This window comes from Haliotis cracherodii, unplaced genomic scaffold (assembly GCF_022045235.1).
Source record: "Haliotis cracherodii isolate W230 unplaced genomic scaffold, xgHalCrac1.p SCAF_1, whole genome shotgun sequence".
In the NCBI taxonomy this organism is placed as follows: domain Eukaryota; kingdom Metazoa; phylum Mollusca; class Gastropoda; order Lepetellida; family Haliotidae; genus Haliotis; species Haliotis cracherodii.
Window position 1 is genome coordinate 77491908 of NW_027266264.1, and position 20537 is coordinate 77512444.

Below are 20537 nucleotides of genomic sequence, written 5' to 3' on the forward strand. Positions count from 1 at the left end.
TATCCTTATTTTTGATATTCATCTAACCTCTGAATTTAAATAATGATTCGCTGACTTACATCGTATCTGCTCCTAATCATAAATTTCTTAATTTAAAACCAACCACAGACTTATTCCCCCCCCCCCCCCCTCTCTCTCTCTCTCTCTCTCTCTCTCTCTCTCTCTCTCTCTCTCTGTATATATGTACGCCCTCTGCCTAAAACATTGTTGAAACTATGGAACGACAAAGAGTCACCATATACTTTTGCATAGCCCATGGTATACTTTTATTAAGAACAACCTTGACAAACGAACATTCTACTCATCATTTCATTAAGGCATCCAAGCCCTATATATTTCCTATCAATTCATTTATTTATACTTCACTATCTGGATGATAACTGCAAATGATAATTTTATTTAATGTAATGATGCTCCATGTTACGGTCATGAAGAAAAGTCAGTGCAGATTTAATGTTCACATTTCAGCTGTGACTCTTCACGCACGCCTCTGGTAACACGGTTAAAAAAACCTGTTGAAACAGTTCCTGTTAAAGAACAAATCTCAATGTATTTCTATGTAGTGTGATCTACAAATGGTACCTGCATTTCATAGAAAGAAATATATCATTGATTACAATGAAACAACATCGGAGCTCTGAAAGGGTCTTCCTGTATTATTAATGCTGAAAAAGAGGAATGTGCAGTGGGGAGTATGGCTAATCAAGGAGTTGTATGTAAAGAGGATACAGGAAAAGGATAAATGTAGGATGATAACTAAAGCTAAGGAATGGGTTGACTATGCAGCTACAGAATGATACGACTGTAGGGGGGCACATTTCAAACTTTGTAACTGTCAATTCTTGCCATTACCAAAAACCTGTCGAGTCGTTTACTACTTTACCAAGAAAGCTTAATAATAATCCTTACTTTTACAGATGGCATAAAGGTTTAGGTGCTTCTCACGTATAAAGAATGCCGACATTTGCATTTTTGTAAATGTCATCGTGGACAGAGAGTGTTGATACTACAGAAGACTAATGGCAAACATTTGTTTGTGTGTTTTATCTCGAAGGCACACGATCAGGTGGCTATTATATATGAATATGTGACCTTGTTATGGAACATTAATTGCCAACTTCTGTTGTTGTGTATTTCCAGACTACGTGCATGTCGCTTTGTTTGCTTGTTTGTTTAACGCCGCACTCGACAATATTTCAGCTAAATTACGGCGGTCTGTAAATATTCCAGTCTGGACCAGACAATCCAGTGATTGACACTATGACCATCGATCTATGCAATCGGGATACAATAACATACATCAACCAAGTCAGCAAGCCTGACCACCCGATCCCGTTAGTCACCTCTTAAAGCAAGCATGGGTTGCTGAAGACTTATATTCTAAACCGGATGGTCACGGATCCGGTCTGCAGGGACGAAAGTCAACACTATAAAGTTGATCAATGTCATTGAGGAATATACATATCTGAACCTCCATAATGCATTCAAACAACTTTCACGTGCGAATGAATGACACTTTTTCAGAATCCTACGAAATTTCTGTCAATAACAGGTACTCGGTGCCACATGCTTGTCGTAAGAGCTGACTTATGAAGGCGACCAGATGTTTATTGTGTGTGACCTGACTGATTGTGCGTCACCGTGCCGCATGGTTTTGTGCCTCTGCCATGGTGTAATTTGACAAAGGCTGACTGTAGCGTTAAACAACACTCTCTCATTCACCCACTCATTCGCTCATGCCAGTAAACTAGTATACGCGTTTCTCTTTCATTTTGATGATTTATATCTCACTGTTCCGATACAACTCTCTTAATAACATTTGTTTTCCTTTTGTAACATAGCCCCAACACTACTATGAATCAAAAACGTAAGACATTGTTTCAATGATTGTGTTTAATGTGACATATTTCAAACCGGATATAATAAATAATGTACATATTGATGATGCAGATGAATTGTGACACTGGAGCGACAACCTTAGTAGTAGCCATATCCAATACCTGCAACAAAAAGAAGAGGATTTTGTTTAAGAATATTTTCCGTACAAAGTCATTTCTACGTCTTGTAATAATTTCTATATCCAATATATCGATAGGTTAGTTATGCTGCATGTGTCCAATTCAGGTGGAAAATAAGTTTGGTGTAATTAACTTATTTATAATCTGTCAAAGTATTAGGTGTATGTGAGGGTCAATAATATTCTCGGCATGATTGTATTTGCATTTACCTTTTCCGAAACCTCCGATTCCTCCGTAAAGTCCTCCTAATCCGTAGCCTCCGTATAGACCACCCATTCCATAGCCTCCGTATAGACCACCCATTCCGTAGCCTCCGTACAGTCCTCCCAATCCGTAGCCTCCGTACAGACCTCCCATTCCGTAGCCTCCGTACAGACCACCCATTCCGTAGCCTCCGTACAGACACCCTTTCCGAAGCCTCCGTGCAGACCATAGCTCACAGGCTCAGCAAAGGCAGCGACAGCCAGACAGGCAACAAGGGCGATAACTTTCATCATTTTGGAAGGCTGAAAAGGAGTTTTTTATTCATTATTCAAGTCTGTAAGAAAATCCGTTTCTGTACCAACTTGTGGTCGCAATTCTACACTTTTTTTATTTGGTTGGTTTAAGTAGAACTTTATCTGAGAAACATGTGTTGTCAGATTTGAACTAGAGTTGGTTGATTTGAAAACTACAAACACATTTGGAGGATTCAATCAATGTTACAAATAGTAATCAGTAAAAGTTTGAAATAGCATCACAGCAATAACTACTGACTAACACTCATAAAACAGCAAGGTAAAATACCAGCGTTCACAGGGACAGGCTGAATACCCCGTAAAACACAAACCAACTGATACTCACAGAGTGTGTTGATTAGACTGGATCTAAACGTGAAGAGAGGCGACAGCAGTGATAGCTAGTGCTTGAAAACAAGACGCTTATATACACCTGTATTTGGTCCACACCCGGAACTGACTAATTACAAGTACATTATCTAATGCAGCACCAATTTGCAACACCTTTTAAGAATCATTGCTGATATGAATTTCGTTTCCCTATGCCCCCCAGGGACTATGTCCAATGCAATGTATGTGTGTAGGTGCGGGCGAATGATTAGGGAAGTAATTACATCACTGACAAATGACCCGTGATGAAATTGCGTCGATATGCGTAGATTCGTGTATAAATACCGTTACAGATGAGCATAGCCAGTGTTTTCCTATGTGGTCTGTGAAAAAACAATTCTGTCACAATGACCAAGTAACGGGTATTGTTATAATTGTAATGATAAAAGACAGTGTGTAATTCATTTCCCCTCCTAGATGGTTACTCTATAAAGTAATATCTCTTAAAGGAAAGTGTTCCAAAACATACATGGAGAGCAGGTTATCTTCCGAACATTGTGTTTCGATCCATTTTACCACCATTCTTTTCCCCCCCCCCGACATGTGTATGTATGATATATATACATGGCTTTCCTAAAAGCTTATAACTTCCCCCATTTCTAGGCATCGGTTTGGGATGGGTCGTTCTTGCTGCGCTGTGTATCCTTATTTTTGATATTCATCTCACCTCTGAAATTTAAATAAAGATTCCGCTGACTTACATCGTATCTGCTCCTAATCATAATTTCTTAATTTATAACCACCACAGACTTATTCCCCCCCCCCCCCTCTCTCTCTCTCTCTCTACGCTCTCTCTCTCTCTCTCTCGTCTCTCTCTCCTCTCTCTGCTTATATATGTTACGCCCTCTGCTAAAACATTGTTGAAACTATGGAACGACAAAGAGTCACCATATACTTTTGCATAGCCCATGGTATACTTTTATTAAGAACAACCTTGACAAACGAACATCTACTCATCATTTCATTAAGGCATCCAAGCCCTATTATTTCCTATCAATTCATTTATTTATACTTCACTATCTGGATGATAACTGCAAATGATAATTTTTATTTAATGTAATGATGCTCCATGTTACGGTCATGAAGAAAAGTCAGTGCAGATTTAATGTCACCATTTCAGCTGTGACTCTTCACGCACGCCTCTGGTAACACGGTTAAAAAAAACCTGTTGAAACAGTTCCTGTTAAAGAACAAATCTCAATGTATTTCATATGTAGTGTGATTCTACAAATGGTACCTGCATTTCATAGAAAGAAATATATCATTGATTACAATGAAACAACATCGGAGCTCTGAAAGGGTCTTCCTGTATTATTAATTACTGAAAAAGAGGAATGTGCAGTGGGGAGTATGGCTAATCAAGGAGTTGTATGTAAAGAGGATACAGGAAAAGGATAAATGTAGATGATAACTAAAGCTAAGGAATGGGTTGACTATGCAGCTACAGAATGGTACGACTGTAGGGGGGCACATTTCAAACTTTGTAACTGTCAATACTTGCCATTACCAAAAACCTGTCGAGTCGTTTACTACTTTACCAAGAAAGCTTAATAATAATCCTTACTTTACAGATGGCATAAAGGTTTAGGTGCTTCTCACGTATAAAGAATGCCGACATTTGCATTTTTGTAAATGTCATCGTGGACAGAGAGTGTTGGATACTACAGAAGACTAATGGTAACATTTGTTTGTGTGTTACCGAAGGCACACGATCAGGTGGCTATTATATATGAATCAATGTCGACCTTGTTATTGGAACATTAATTGCCAACTTCTGTTGTTGTGTATTTCCAGACTACGTGCATGTCGCTTTGTTTGCTTGTTTGTTTAACGCCGCACTCGACAATATTTCAGCTAAATTACGGCGGTCTGTAAATATTCCAGTCTGGACCAGGACAATCCAGTGATTGACACTATGACCATCGATCTATGCAATTCGGATACAATAACATACATCAACCAAGTCAGCAAGCCTGACCACCACCGATCCCGTTAGTCACCTCTTAAAGCAAGCATGGGTTGCTGAAGGCTTATATTTCTAAACCGGATGGTCACGGATCCGGTCTGCAGGGACGAAAGTCAACACACTATAAAGTTGATCAATGTCATTGAGGAATATACATATCTGAACCTCCATAATGCATTCAAACAACTTTCACGTGCGAATGAATGACACTTTTTCAGAATCCTACGAAATTTCTGTCAATAACAGGTACTCGGTGCCACATGCTTGTCGTAAGAGCTGACTTATGAAGGCGACCAGATGTTATTGTGTGTGACCTGACTGATTGTGCGTCACCGTGCCGCATGGTTTTGTGCCTCTGCCATGGTGTAATTTGACAAAGGCTGACTGTAGCGTTAAACAACACTCTCTCATTCACCCACTCATTCGCTCATGCCAGTAAACTAGTATACGCGTTCTCTTTCATTTGATGATTTATATCTCACTGTTCCGATACAACTCTCTTAATAACATTTGTTTTCCTTTTGTAACATAGCCCCAACACTACTATGATCAAAAACGTAAGACATTGTTTCAATGATTGTGTTTAATGTGACATATTTCAAACCGGATATAATAAATAATGTACATATTGATGATGCAGATGAATTGTGACACTGGAGCGACAACCATAGTAGTAGCCATATCCAATACCTGCAACAAAAGAAGAGGATTTTGTTTAAGAATATTTTCCGTACAAAAGTCATTTCTACGTCATAGTAATAATTTCTATATCCAATATATCGATAGGTTGTTATGCTGCATGTGTCCAATTAAGGTGAAAATAAGTTTGGTGTAATTAACTTATTTATAGTCTGTCAAAGTATTAGGTATATGTGAGGGTCAATAATATTCTCGGCATGATTGTATTTGCATTTACCTTTTCCGAAACCTCCGATTCCTCCGTAAAGTCCTCCTAATCCGTAGCCTCCGTATAGACCACCCATTCCATAGCCTCCGTAGAGACCACCCATTCCGTAGCCTCCGTACAGTCCTCCCAATCCGTAACCTCCGTACAGACCTCCCATTCCGTAGCCTCCGTACAGACCAACCCATTCCGTAGCCTCCGTACAGACCCACCCTTCTCCGAAGCCTCCGTGCAGACCATAGCTCACAGGCTCAGCAAAGGCAGCGACAGCCCAGACAGGCAACAAGGGCGATAACTTTCATCATTTTGGAAGGCTGAAAAGGAGTTTTCATTCATTATTCAAGTCTGTAAGAAAATCCGTTTCTGTACCAACTTGTGGTCGCTATTCTACACTTTTTTTATTTGGTTGGTTAAGTAGAACTTTATCTGAGAACCATGTGTTGTCAGATTTGAACTAGAGTTGTTGATTTGAAAACTACAAACACATTTGGAGGATTCAATCAATGTTACAATAGTAATCAGTAAAGGTTTGAAATAGCATCACAGCAATAACTACTGACTAACACTCATAAAACAGCAACGAAAAATACAGCGTTCACAGGGACAGGCTGAATACCCCGTAAAACACAAACCAACTGATACTCACAGAGTGTGTTGATTAGACTGGATCTAAACGTGAAGAGAGGGCGACAGCAGTGATAGCTAGTGCTTGAAAACAAGACGCTTATATACACCTGTATTTGGTCCACACCCGGAGCTGACTAATTACAAGTACATTATCTAATGCAGCACCAATTTGCAACACCTTTTAAGAATCATTGCTGATATGATTTCGTTTCCCTATGCCCCCCAGGGACTATGTCCAATGCAATGTATGTGTGTAGGTGCGGGCGAATGATTAGGGAAGTAATTACATCACTGACAAATGAACCCGTGATGAAATTGCGTCGATATGCGTAGATTCGTGTATAAAATACCGTTACAGATGAGCATAGCCAGTGTTTTCCTATGTGGTCTGTGAAAAAACAATTCTGTCACAATGACCAAGTAACGGGTATTGTTATAATTGTAATGATAAAAGACAGTGGTGTAATTCATTTCCCTCCTAGATGGTTACTCTATAAAGTAATATCTCTTAAAGGAAAGTGTTCCAAAACATACATGGAGAGCAGGTTATCTCCGAACATGGTGTGTCGATCCATTTTACCACCATTCTTTTCCGACATGTGTATGTATGATATATATACATGGCTTTCCTAAAAGCTTATAACTTCCCCCATTTCTAGGCATCGGTTTGGGATGGGTCGTTCTTGCATGCGCTGTGGATCCTTATTTTTGATATTCATCTCCACCTCTGAAATTTTAAATAATGATCGCTGACTTACATCGTATCTGCTCCTATCATAAATTTCTTAATTCAAAACCAACCACAGACTTATTCCCCCCCCTCTCTCTCTCTCTCTCCATCTCTCTCTCTCTCTCTCTCTCTCTCCTCTCTCCTCTCTCTCTCTCTCTCCCCTCTCTCTCTCTCCTCTCTCTCTCTCTCTCTCTCTCTCTCTCTGTATATATGTACGCCCTCTGCTAAAACATTGTTGAAACTATGGAACGACAAAGAGTCACCATATACTTTAGCATAGCCCATGTATACTTTTATTAAGAACACCTTGACAAACGAACAATTCTACTCATCATTTCATTAAGGCATCCAAGCCCTATAAATTTCCTATCAATTCATTTATTTATACTTCACTATCTGGATGATAACTGCAAATGATAATTTTATTTAATGTAATGATGCTCCATGTTACGGTCATGAAGAAAAGTTCAGTGCAGATTTAATGTTCACATTTCAGCTGTGACTCTTCACGCACGCCTCTGGTAACACGGTTAAAAAAACCTGTTGAAACAGTTCCTGTTAAAGAACAAATCTCAATGTATTTCATATGTAGTGTGATCTACAATGGAACCTGCATTTCATAGAAAGAAATATATCATTGATTACAATGAAACAAACATCGGAGCTCTGAAAGGGTCTTCCTGTATTATTAATACTGAAAAAGAGGAATGTGCAGTGGGGAGTATGGCTAATCAAGGAGTTGTATGTAAAGAGGATACAGGAAAAAGGATAATTGTAGGATGATAACTAAAGCTAAGGAATGGGTTGACTATGCAGCTACAGAATGGTACGACTGTAGGGGGGCACATTTCAAACTTTGTAACTGTCAATTCTTGCCATTACCAAAAACCTGTCGAGTCGTTTACTACTTTACCAAGAAAGCTTAATAATAATCCTTACTTTTACAGATGGCATAAAGGTTTAGGTGCTTCTCACGTATAAAGAATGCCGACATTTGCATTTTGGTAAATGTCATCGTGGACAGAGAGTGTTGGATACTACAGAAGACTAATGGTAAACATTGTTTGTGTGTTACCGAAGGCACACGATCAGGTGGCTATTATATATGAATATGTGACCTTTGTTATGGAACATTAATTGCCAACTTCTGTTGTTGTGTATTTCCAGACTACGTGCATGTCGCTTTGTTTTCTTGTTTGTTTGTTTAACGCCGCACTCGACAATATTTCAGCTAAATTACGGCGGTCTGTAAATATTCCAGTCTGGACCAGACAATCCAGTGATTGACACTATGAGCATCGATCTATGCAATCGGGATACAATAACATACATCACCAAGTCAGCAAGCCTGACCACCCGATCCCGTTAGTCACCTCTTAAAGCAAGCATGGGTTGCTGAAGACTTATATTCTAAACCGGATGGTCACGGATCCGGTCTGCAGGGACGAAAGTTCAACACTATAAGTTGATCAATGTCATTGAGGAATATACATATCTGAACCTCCATAATGCATTCAAACAACTTTCACGTGCGAATGAATGACACTTTTTCAGAATCCTACGAAATTTCTGTCAATAACAGGTACTCGGTGCCACATGCTTGTCGTAAGAGCTGACTTATGAAGGCGACCAGATGTTTATTGTGTGTGACCTGACTGATTGTGCGTCACCCGTGCCGCATGGTTTTGTGCCTCTGCCATGGTGTAATTTGACAAAGGCTGACTGTAGCGTTAAACAACACTCTCTCATTCACCCACTCATTCGCTCATGCCAGTAAACTAGTATACGCGTTTCTCTTTCATTTTGATGATTTATAACTCACTGTTCCGATACAAACTCTCTTAATAACATTTGTTTCCTTTTGTAACATAGCCCCAACACTACTATGAATCAAAAACGTAAGACATTGTTTCAATGATTGTGTTTAATGTGACATATTTCAAACCGGATACAATAAATAATGTACATATTGATGATGCAGATGAATTGTGACACTGGAGCGACAACCTTAGTAGTAGCCATATCCAATACCTGCAACAAAAAGAAGAGGATTTTGTTTAAGAATATTTTCCGTACAAAGTCATTTCTACGTCTAGTAATAATTTCTATATCCAATATATCGATAGGTTAGTTATGCTGCATGTGTCCAATTAAGGTGGAAAATAAGTTTGGTGTAATTAACTTATTTATAATCTGTCAAAGTATTAGGTATATGTGAGGGTCAATAATATTCTCGGCATGATTGTATTTGCATTTACCTTTTCCGAAACCTCCGATTCCTCCGTAAAGTCCTCCTAATCCGTAGCCTCCGTATAGACCACCCATTCCATAGCCTCCGTATAGACCACCCATTCCGTAGCCTCCGTACAGTCCTCCCAATCCGTACCCTCCGTACAGACCTCCCATTCCGTAGCCTCCGTACAGACCACCCATTCCGTAGCCTCCGTAAACACCACCCGTTCCGAAGCCTCCGTGCAGACCATAGCTCACAGGCTCAGCAAAGGCAGCGACAGCCAGACAGGCAACAAGGGCGATAACTTTCATCATTTTGGAAGGCTGAAAAGGAGTTTTTCATTCATTATTCAAGTCTGTAAGAAATTCCGTTTCTGTACCAACTTGTGGTCGCTATTCTACACTTTTTTTATTTGGTTGGTTTAAGTAGAACTTTATCTGAGAAACATGTGTTGTCAGATTTGAACTAGAGTTGGTTGATTTGAAAACTACAAACACATTTGGAGGATTCAATCAATGTTACAAATAGTAATCAGTAAAAGTTTGAAATAGCATCACAGCAATAACTACTGACTAACACTCATAAAACAGCAACGTAAAATACAGCGTTCACAGGGACAGGCTGAATACCCCGTAAAACACAAACCAACTGATACTCACAGAGTGTGTTGATTAGACTGGATCTAAACGTGAAGAGAGGCGACAGCAGTGATAGCTAGTGCTTGAAAACAAGACGCTTATATACACCTGTATTTGGTCCACACCCGGAGCTGACTAATTACAAGTACATTATCTAATGCAGCACCAATTTGCAACACCTTTTAAGAATCATTGCTGATATGAATTTCGTTTCCCTATGCCCCCCAGGGACTATGTCCAATGCAATGTATGTGTGTAGGTGCGGGCGAATGATTAGGGAAGTAATTACATCACTGACAAATGACCCGTGATGAAATTGCGTCGATATGCGTAGATTCGTGTATAAATACCGTTACAGATGAGCATAGCCAGTGTTTTCCTATGTGGTCTGTGAAAAAACAATTCTGTCACAATGACCAAGTAACGGGTATTGTTATAATTGTAATGATAAAAGACAGTGTGTAATTCATTTCCCCTCCTAGATGGTTACTCTATAAAGTAATATCTCTTAAAGGAAAGTGTTCCAAAACATACATGGAGAGCAGGTTATCTTCCGAACATTGTGTTTCGATCCATTTTACCACCATTCTTTTCCGACATGTGTATGTATGATATATATACATGGCTTTCCTAAAAGCTTATAACTTTCCCCATTTCTAGGCATCGGTTTGGGATGGGTCGTTCTTGCTGCGCTGTGGATCCTTATTTTTGATATTCATCTCACCTCTGAAATTTAAATAATGATTCGCTGACTTACATCGTATCTGCTCCTAATCATAAATTTCTTAATTTAAAACCAACCACAGACTTATTCCCTCCCTCTCTCTCTCTCTCTCTCTCTCTCTCTCTCCTCTCTCTCTCCTCCTCTCTCTCCTCTCTCTCTCTCTCTCTCTCTCTCCTCTCTCTCTCTCTCTCTCTCTCTCTCTCTCTCTCTGTATATATGTACGCCCTATGGAACGACAAAGAGTCACAATATACTTTTGCATAGCCCATGGTATACTTTTATTAAGAACAACCTTGACAAACGAACATTCTACTCATCATTTCATTAAGGCATCCAAGCCCTATATATTTCCTATCAATTCATTTATTTATACTTCACTATCTGGATGATAACTGCAAATGATAATTTTATTTAAAGAAATGATGCTCCATGTTACGGTCATGAAGAAAAGTCAGTGCAGATTTAATGTTCACATTTCAGCTGTGACTTTTCACGCACGCCTCTGGTAACACGGTTAAAAAAACCTGTTGAAACAGTTCCTGTTAAAGAACAGATCTCAATGTATTTCATATGTAGTGTGATCTACAAATGGAACCTGCATTTCATAGAAAGAAATATATCATTGATTACAATGAAACAACATCGGAGCTCTAAAAGGGTCTTCCTGTATTATTAATACTGAAAAAGAGGAATGTGCAGTAGGGAGTATGGCTAATCAAGGAGTTGTATGTAAAAAGGATACAGGAAAAGGATAAATGTAGGATGATAACTAAAGCTACGGAATGGGTTGACTATGCAGCTACAGAATGGTACGACTGTAGGGGGGCACATTTCAAACTTTGTAACTGTCAATTCTTGCCATTACCAAAAACCTGTCGAGTCGTTTACTACTTTACCAAGAAAGCTTAATAATAATCCTTACTTTTACAGATGGCATAAAGGTTTAGGTGCTTCTCACGTATAAAGAATGCCGACATTTGCATTTTTGTAAATGTCATCGTGGACAGAGAGTGTTGGATACTACAGAAGACTAATGGTAAACATTTGTTTGTGTGTTACCGAAGGCACACGATCAGGTGGCTATTATATATGAGTATGAGACCTTGTTATGGAACATTAATTGCCAACTTCTGTTGCTGTGTATTTCCAGACTACGTGCATGTCGCTTTGTTTGCTTGTTTGTTTAACGCCGCACTCGACAATATTTCAGCTAAATTACGGCGGTCTGTAAATATTCCAGTCTGGACCAGACAATCCAGTGATTGACACTATGAGCATCGATCTATGCAATCGGGATACAATAACATACATCAACCAAGTCAGCAAGCCTGACCACCCGATCCCGTTAGTCACCTCTTAAAGCAAGCATGGGTTGCTGAAGACTTATATTCTAAACCGGATGGTCACGGATCCGGTCTGCAGGGACGAAAGTCAACACTATAAAGTTGATCAATGTCATTGAGGAATATACATATCTGAACCTCCATAATGCATTCAAACAACTTTCACGTGCGAATGAATGACACTTTTCAGAATCCTACGAAATTTCTGTCAATAACAGGTACTCGGTGCCACATGCTTGTCGTAAGAGCTGACTTATGAAGGCGACCAGATGTTTATTGTGTGTGACCTGACTGATTGTGCGTCACCGTGCCGCATGGTTTTGTGCCTCTGCCATGGTGTAATTTGACAAAGGCTGACTGTAGCGTTAAACAACACTCTCTCATTCACCCACTCATTCGCTCATGCCAGTAAACTAGTATACGCGTTTCTCTTTCATTTTGATGATTTATATCTCACTGTTCCGATACAACTCTCTTAATAACATTTGTTTTCCTTTTGTAACATAGCCCCAACACTACTATGAATCAAAAACGTAAGACATTGTTTCAATGATTGTGTTTAATGTGACATATTTCAAACCGGATGCAATAAATAATGTACATATTGATGATGCAGATGAATTGTGACACTGGAGCGACAACCTTAGTAGTAGCCATATCCAATACCTGCAACAAAAAGAAGAGGATTTTGTTTAAGAATATTTTCCGTACAAAGTCATTTCTACGTCTAGTAATAATTTCTATATCCAATATATCGATAGGTTAGTTATGCTGCATGTGTCCAATTAAGGTGGAAAATAAGTTTGGTGTAATTAACTTATTTATAATCTGTCAAAGTATTAGGTATATGTGAGGGTCAATAATATTCTCGGCATGATTGTATTTGCATTTACCTTTTCCGAAACCTCCGATTCCTCCGTAAAGTCCTCCTAATCCGTAGCCTCCGTATAGACCACCCATTCCATAGCCTCCGTATAGACCACCCATTCCGTAGCCTCCGTACAGTCCTCCCAATCCGTAACCTCCGTACAGACCTCCCATTCCGTAGCCTCCGTACAAACCACCCATTCCGTAGCCTCCGTACAGACCACCCTTTCCGAAGCCTCCGTGCAGACCATAGCTCACAGGCTCAGCAAAGGCAGCGACAGCCAGACAGGCAACAAGGGCGATAACTTTCATTATTTTGGAAGGCTGAAAAGGAGTTTTCATTCATTATTCAAGTCTGTAAGAAAATCCGTTTCTGTACCAACTTGTGGTCGCAATTCTACACTTTTTTTATTTGGTTGGTTTAAGTAGAACTTTATCTGAGAAACATGTGTTGTCAGATTTGAACTAGAGTTGGTTGATTTGAAAACTACAAACACATTTGGAGGATTCAATCAATGTTACAAATAGTAATCAGTAAAAGTTTGAAATAGCATCACAGCAATAACTACTGACTAACACTCATAAAACAGCAAGGTAAAATACAGCGTTCACAGGGACAGGCTGAATACCCCGTAAAACACAAACCAACTGATACTCACAGAGTGTGTTGATTAGACTGGATCTAAACGCGAAGAGAGGCGACAGCAGTGATAGCTAGTGCTTGAAAACAAGACGCTTATATACACCTGTATTTGGTCCACACCCGGAACTGACTAATTACAAGTATATTATCTAATGCAGCACCAATTTGCAACACCTTTTAAGAATCATTGCTGATATGAATTTCGTTTCCCTATGCCCCCCAGGGACTATGTCCAATGCAATGTATGTGTGTAGGTGCGGGCGAATGATTAGGGAAGTAATTACATCACTGACAAATGACCCGTGATGAAATTGCGTCGATATGCGTAGATTCGTGTATAAATACCGTTACAGATGAGCATAGCCAGTGTTTTCCTATGTGGTCTGTGAAAAAACAATTCTATCACAATGACCAAGTAACGGGTATTGTTATAATTGTAATGATAAAAGACAGTGTGTAATTCATTTCCCCTCCTAGATGGTTGCTCTATAAAGTAATATCTCTTAAAGGAAAGTGTTCCAAAACATACATGGAGAGCAGGTTATCTTCCAAACATGGTGTTTCGATCCATTTTACCACCATTCTTTTCCGACATGTGTATGTATGATATATATCCATGGCTTTCCTAAAAGCTTATAACTTTCCCCATTTCTAGGCATCGGTTTGGGATGGGTCGTTCTTGCTGCGCTGTGGATCCTTATTTTTGATATTCATCTCACCTCTAAAATTTAAATAATGATTCGCTGACTTACATCGTATCTGCTCCTAATCATAAATTTCTTAATTTAAAACCAACCACAGACTTATTTTCCCCCCCCCCTCTCTCTCTCTCTCTCTCTCTCTCTCTCTCTCTCTCTCTCTCTCTCTCTCTCTCTCTCTCTCTCTCTCTCGCTCTTTCTCTCGCTCTCTCTCTCTCTCTCTCTCTGTATATATGTACGCCCTCTGCTAAAACATTGTTGAAACTATGGAACGACAAAGAGTCACCATATACTTTTGCATAGCCCATGGTATACTTTTATTAAGAACAACCTTGACAAACGAACATTCTACTCATCATTTCATTAAGGCATCCAAGCCCTATATATTTCCTATCAATTCATTTATTTATACTTCACTATCTGGATGATAACTGCAAATGATAATTTTATTTAATGTAATGATGCTCCATGTTACGGTCATGAAGAAAAGTCAGTGCAGATTTAATGTTCACATTTCAGCTGTGACTTTTCACGGACGCCTCTGGTAACACGGTTAAAAAAACCTGTTGAAACAGTTCCTGTTAAAGAACAGATCTCAATGTATTTCATATGTAGTGTGATCTACAAATGGAACCTGCATTTCATAGAAAGAAATATATCATTGATTACAATGAAACAACATCGGAGCTCTAAAAGGGTCTTCCTGTATTATTAATACTGAAAAAGAGGAATGTGCAGTAGGGAGTATGGCTAATCAAGGAGTTGTATGTAAAAAGGATACAGGAAAAGGATAAATGTAGGATGATAACTAAAGCTACGGAATGGGTTGACTATGCAGCTACAGAATGGTACGACTGTAGGGGGGCACATTTCAAACTTTGTAACTGTCAAGTCTTGCCATTACCAAAAACCTGTCGAGTCGTTTACTACTTTACCAAGAAAGCTTAATAATAATCCTTACTTTTACAGATGGCATAAAGGTTTAGGTGCTTCTCACGTATAAAGAATGCCGACATTTGCATTTTTGTAAATGTCATCGTGGACAGAGAGTGTTGGATACTACAGAAGACTAATGGTAAACATTTGTTTGTGTGTTACCGAAGGCACACGATCAGGTGGCTATTATATATGAGTATGTGACCTTGTTATGGAACATTAATTGCCAACTTCTGTTGCTGTGTATTTCCAGACTACGTGCATGTCGCTTTGTTTGCTTGTTTGTTTAACGCCGCACTCGACAATATTTCAGCTAAATTACGGCGGTCTGTAAATATTCCAGTCTGGACCAGACAATCCAGTGATTGACACTATGAGCATCGATCTATGCAATCGGGATACAATAACATACATCAACCAAGTCAGCAAGCCTGACCACCCGATCCCGTTAGTCACCTCTTAAAGCAAGCATGGGTTGCTGAAGACTTATATTCTAAACCGGATGGTCACGGATCCGGTCTGCAGGGACGAAAGTCAACACTATAAAGTTGAACAATGTCATTGAGGAATATACATATCTGAACCTCCATAATGCATTCAAACAACTTTCACGTGCGAATGAATGACACTTTTCAGAATCCTACGAAATTTCTGTCAATAACAGGTACTCGGTGCCACATGCTTGTCGTAAGAGCTGACTTATGAAGGCGACCAGATGTTTATTGTGTGTGACCTGACTGATTGTGCGTCACCGTGCCGCATGGTTTTGTGCCTCTGCCATGGTGTAATTTGACAAAGGCTGACTGTAGCGTTAAACAACACTCTCTCATTCACCCACTCATTCGCTCATGCCAGTAAACTAGTATACGCGTTTCTCTTTCATTTTGATGATTTATATCTCACTGTTCCGATACAACTCTCTTAATAACATTTGTTTTCCTTTTGTAACATAGCCCCAACACTACTATGAATCAAAAAACGTAAGACATTGTTTCAATGATTGTGTTTAATGTGACATATTTCAAACCGGATGCAATAAATAATGTACATATTGATGATGCAGATGAATTGTGACACTGGAGCGACAACCTTAGTAGTAGCCATATCCAATACCTGCAACAAAAAGAAGAGGATTTTGTTTAAGAATATTTTCCGTACAAAGTCATTTCTACGTCTAGTAATAATTTCTATATCCAATATATCGATAGGTTAGTTATGCTGCATGTGTCCAATTAAGGTGGAAAATAAGTTTGGTGTAATTAACTTATTTATAATCTGTCAAAGTATTAGGTATATGTGAGGGTCAATAATATTCTCGGCATGATTGTATTTGCATTTACCTTTTCCGAAACCTCCGATTCCTCCGTAAAGTCCTCCTAATCCGTAGCCTCCGTATAGACCACCCATTCCATAGCCTCCGTATAGACCACCCATTCCGTAGCCTCCGTACAGTCCTCCCAATCCGTAACCTCCGTACAGACCTCCCATTCCGTAGCCTCCGTACAAACCACCCATTCCGTAGCCTCCGTACAGACCACCCTTTCCGAAGCCTCCGTGCAGACCATAGCTCACAGGCTCAGCAAAGGCAGCGACAGCCAGACAGGCAACAAGGGCGATAACTTTCATTATTTTGGAAGGCTGAAAAGGAGTTTTCATTCATTATTCAAGTCTGTAAGAAAATCCGTTTCTGTACCAACTTGTGGTCGCAATTCTACACTTTTTTTATTTGGTTGGTTTAAGTAGAACTTTATCTGAGAAACATGTGTTGTCAGATTTGAACTAGAGTTGGTTGATTTGAAAACTACAAACACATTTGGAGGATTCAATCAATGTTACAAATAGTAATCAGTAAAAGTTTGAAATAGCATCACAGCAATAACTACTGACTAACACTCATAAAACAGCAACGTAAAATACAGCGTTCACAGGGACAGGCTGAATACCCCGTAAAACACAAACCAACTGATACTCACAGAGTGTGTTGATTAGACTGGATCTAAACGCGAAGAGAGGCGACAGCAGTGATAGCTAGTGCTTGAAAACAAGACGCTTATATACACCTGTATTTGGTCCACACCCGGAACTGACTAATTACAAGTATATTATCTAATGCAGCACCAATTTGCAACACCTTTTAAGAATCATTGCTGATATGAATTTCGTTTCCCTATGCCCCCCAGGGACTATGTCCAATGCAATGTATGTGTGTAGGTGCGGGCGAATGATTAGGGAAGTAATTACATCACTGACAAATGACCCGTGATGAAATTGCGTCGATATGCGTAGATTCGTGTATAAATACCGTTACAGATGAGCATAGCCAGTGTTTTCCTATGTGGTCTGTGAAAAAACAATTCTATCACAATGACCAAGTAACGGGTATTGTTATAATTGTAATGATAAAAGACAGTGTGTAATTCATTTCCCCTCCTAGATGGTTGCTCTATAAAGTAATATCTCTTAAAGGAAAGTGTTCCAAAACATACATGGAGAGCAGGTTATCTTCCAAACATGGTGTTTCGATCCATTTTACCACCATTCTTTTCCGACATGTGTATGTATGATATATATCCATGGCTTTCCTAAAAGCTTATAACTTTCCCCATTTCTAGGCATCGGTTTGGGATGGGTCGTTCTTGCTGCGCTGTGGATCCTTATTTTTGATATTCATCTCACCTCTAAAATTTAAATAATGATTCGCTGACTTACATCGTATCTGCTCCTAATCATAAATTTCTTAATTTAAAACCAACCACAGACTTATTTTTCCCCCCCCCTCTCTCTCTCTCTCTCTCTCTCTCTCTCTCTCTCTCTCTCTCGCTCTCTCTCTCGCTCTCTCGCTCTCTCTCTCTCTCTGTATATATGTACGCCCTCTGCTAAAACATTGTTGAAACTATGGAACGACAAAGAGTCACCATATACTTTTGCATAGCCCATGGTATACTTTTATTAAGAACAACCTTGACAAACGAACATTCTACTCATCATTTCATTAAGGCATCCAAGCCCTATATATTTCCTATCAATTCATTTATTTATACTTCACTATCTGGATGATAACTGCAAATGATAATTTTATTTAATGTAATGATGCTCCATGTTACGGTCATGAAGAAAAGTCAGTGCAGATTTAATGTTCACATTTCAGCTGTGACTTTTCACGGACGCCTCTGGTAACACGGTTAAAAAAACCTGTTGAAACAGTTCCTGTTAAAGAACAGATCTCAATGTATTTCATATGTAGTGTGATCTACAAATGGAACCTGCATTTCATAGAAAGAAATATATCATTGATTACAATGAAACAACATCGGAGCTCTGAAAGGGTCTTCCTGTATTATTAATACTGAAAAAGAGGAATGTGCAGTGGGGAGTATGGCTAATCAAGGAGTTGTATGTAAAGAGGATACAGGAAAAGGATAAATGTAAGATGATAACTAAAGCTACGGAATGGGTTGACTATGCAGCTACAGAATGGTACGACTGTTGGGGGGCACATTTCAAACTTTGTAACTGTCAATTCTTGCCATTACCAAAAACCTGTCGAGTCGTTTACTACTTTACCAAGAAAGCTTAATAATAATCCTTACTTTTACAGATGGCATAAAGGTTTAGGTGCTTCTCACGTATAAAGAATGCCGACATTTGCATTTTTGTAAATGTCATCGTGGACAGAGAGTGTTGGATACTACAGAAGACTAATGGTAAACATTTGTTTGTGTGTTACCGAAGGCACACGATCAGGTGGCTCTTATATATGAGTATGTGACCTTGTTATGGAACATTAATTGCCAACTTCTGTTGCTGTGTATTTCCAGACTACGTGCATGTCGCTTTGTTTGCTTGTTTGTTTAACGCCGCACTCGACAATATTTCAGCTAAATTACGGCGGTCTGTAAATATTCCAGTCTGGACCAGACAATCCAGTGATTGACACTATGAGCATCGATCTATGCAATCGGGATACAATAACATACATCAACCAAGTCAGCAAGCCTGACCACCCGATCCCGTTAGTCGCCTCTTACAGCAAGCATGGGTTGCTGAAGACTTATATTCTAAACCGGATGGTCACGGATCCGGTCTGCAGGGACGAAAGTCAACACTATAAAGTTGATCAATGTCATTGAGGAATATACATATCTGAACCTCCATAATGCATTCAAACAACTTTCACGTGCGAAAGAATGACACTTTTACAGAATCCTACGAAATTTCTGTCAATAACAGGTACTCGGTGCCACATGCTTGTCGTAAGAGCTGACTTATGAAGGCGACCAGATGTTTATTGTGTGTGACCTGACTGATTGTGCGTCACCGTGCCGCATGGTTTTGTGCCTCTGCCATGGTGTAATTTGACAAAGGCTGACTGTAGCGTTAAACAACACTCTCTCATTCACCCACTCATTCGCTCATGCCAGTAAACTAGTATACGCGTTTCTCTTTCATTTTGATGATTTATATCTCACTGTTCCGATACAACTCTCTTAATAACATTTGTTTTCCTTTTGTAACATAGCCCCAACACTACTATGAATCAAAAACGTAAGACATTGTTTCAATGATTGTGTTTAATGTGACATATTTCAAACCGGATACAATAAATAATGTACATATTGATGATGCAGATGAATTGTGACACTGGAGCGACAACCTTAGTAGTAGCCATATCCAATACCTGCAACAAAAAGAAGAGGATTTTGTTTAAGAATATTTTCCGTACAAAGTCATTTCTACGTCTAGTAATAATTTCTATATCCAATATATCGATAGGTTAGTTATGCTGCATGTGTCCAATTAAGGTGGAAAATAAGTTTGGTGTAATTAACTTATTTATAATCTGTCAAAGTATTAGGTATATGTGAGGGTCAATAATATTCTCGGCATGATTGTATTTGCATTTACCTTTTCCGAAACCTCCGATTCCTCCGTAAAGTCCTCCTAATCCGTAGCCTCCGTATAGACCACCCATTCCATAGCCTCCGTATAGACCACCCATTCCGTAGCCTCCGTACAGTCCTCCCAATCCGTAACCTCCGTACAGACCTCCCATTCCGTAGCCTCCGTACAGACCACCCATTCCGTAGCCTCCGTACAGACCACCCTTTCCGAAGCCTCCGTGCAGACCATAGCTCACAGGCTCAGCAAAGGCAGCGACAGCCAGACAGGCAACAAGGGCGATAACTTTCATCATTTTGGAAGGCTGAAAAGGAGTTTTTCATTCATTATTCAAGTCTGTAAGAAAATCCGTTTCTGTACCAACTTGTGGTCGCTATTCTACACTTTTTTTATTTGGTTGGTTTAAGTAGAACTTTATCTGAGA

The 20537-nt window shown here is 39.4% G+C and overlaps 5 protein-coding genes across 5 annotated transcripts in view; all 5 read right to left on the reverse strand.

The window, feature by feature from the left end:
* The window catches only part of LOC139457750 (shematrin-like protein 2), a 6508-nt gene extending 4106 nt beyond the window's left edge, over positions 1–2402 (reverse strand). Inside the window, exon 1 of the mRNA XM_071239101.1 lies at positions 2228–2402. Within this exon, the coding sequence (XP_071095202.1) occupies positions 2228–2402 (175 nt within the window). The remainder of the gene's footprint in view (positions 1–2227) is intronic.
* A 6738-nt stretch (positions 2403–9140) lies between these two features.
* LOC139457758 (acanthoscurrin-1-like) lies at positions 9141–9679 on the reverse strand. Its single transcript, XM_071239114.1, has 2 exons — positions 9391–9679; positions 9141–9163 (listed from the first exon to the last, which is right to left on the reverse strand). Exons 1-2 carry the CDS (start codon positions 9677–9679, stop codon positions 9141–9143), a joined length of 312 nt encoding a protein of 103 aa, XP_071095215.1.
* Positions 9680–12713: 3034 nt separating this feature from the next.
* LOC139457769 (acanthoscurrin-1-like) lies at positions 12714–13249 on the reverse strand. Its single transcript, XM_071239122.1, has 2 exons — positions 12964–13249; positions 12714–12736 (listed from the first exon to the last, which is right to left on the reverse strand). Exons 1-2 carry the CDS (start codon positions 13247–13249, stop codon positions 12714–12716), a joined length of 309 nt encoding a protein of 102 aa, XP_071095223.1.
* A 3055-nt stretch (positions 13250–16304) lies between these two features.
* Positions 16305–16840, reverse strand: LOC139457781 (acanthoscurrin-1-like). Its single transcript, XM_071239132.1, has 2 exons — positions 16555–16840; positions 16305–16327 (listed from the first exon to the last, which is right to left on the reverse strand). The coding sequence occupies exons 1-2, from the start codon at positions 16838–16840 to the stop codon at positions 16305–16307; spliced, it is 309 nt and encodes a 102-aa protein (XP_071095233.1).
* A 3029-nt stretch (positions 16841–19869) lies between these two features.
* Positions 19870–20408, reverse strand: LOC139457792 (acanthoscurrin-1-like). The gene is made up of 2 exons (XM_071239142.1): positions 20120–20408; positions 19870–19892 (listed from the first exon to the last, which is right to left on the reverse strand). The coding sequence occupies exons 1-2, from the start codon at positions 20406–20408 to the stop codon at positions 19870–19872; spliced, it is 312 nt and encodes a 103-aa protein (XP_071095243.1).
* Positions 20409–20537: the final 129 nt, after the last annotated feature.

Coding starts and splice junctions, on each gene's coding strand:
- LOC139457769 (XM_071239122.1), bottom strand. CDS start 13,249: ATGAAAGTTATCGCCCTTGTTGCCTGTCTGGCTGTCGCTGCCTTTGCT. Junction 12,737..12,963: donor AATCGGAGGTTTCGGAAAAG/GTAAATGCAAAT, acceptor TTTTTGTTGCAG/GTATTGGATATGGCTACTAC.
- LOC139457792 (XM_071239142.1), bottom strand. CDS start 20,408: ATGATGAAAGTTATCGCCCTTGTTGCCTGTCTGGCTGTCGCTGCCTTT. Junction 19,893..20,119: donor AATCGGAGGTTTCGGAAAAG/GTAAATGCAAAT, acceptor TTTTTGTTGCAG/GTATTGGATATGGCTACTAC.
- LOC139457758 (XM_071239114.1), bottom strand. CDS start 9,679: ATGATGAAAGTTATCGCCCTTGTTGCCTGTCTGGCTGTCGCTGCCTTT. Junction 9,164..9,390: donor AATCGGAGGTTTCGGAAAAG/GTAAATGCAAAT, acceptor TTTTTGTTGCAG/GTATTGGATATGGCTACTAC.
- LOC139457781 (XM_071239132.1), bottom strand. CDS start 16,840: ATGAAAGTTATCGCCCTTGTTGCCTGTCTGGCTGTCGCTGCCTTTGCT. Junction 16,328..16,554: donor AATCGGAGGTTTCGGAAAAG/GTAAATGCAAAT, acceptor TTTTTGTTGCAG/GTATTGGATATGGCTACTAC.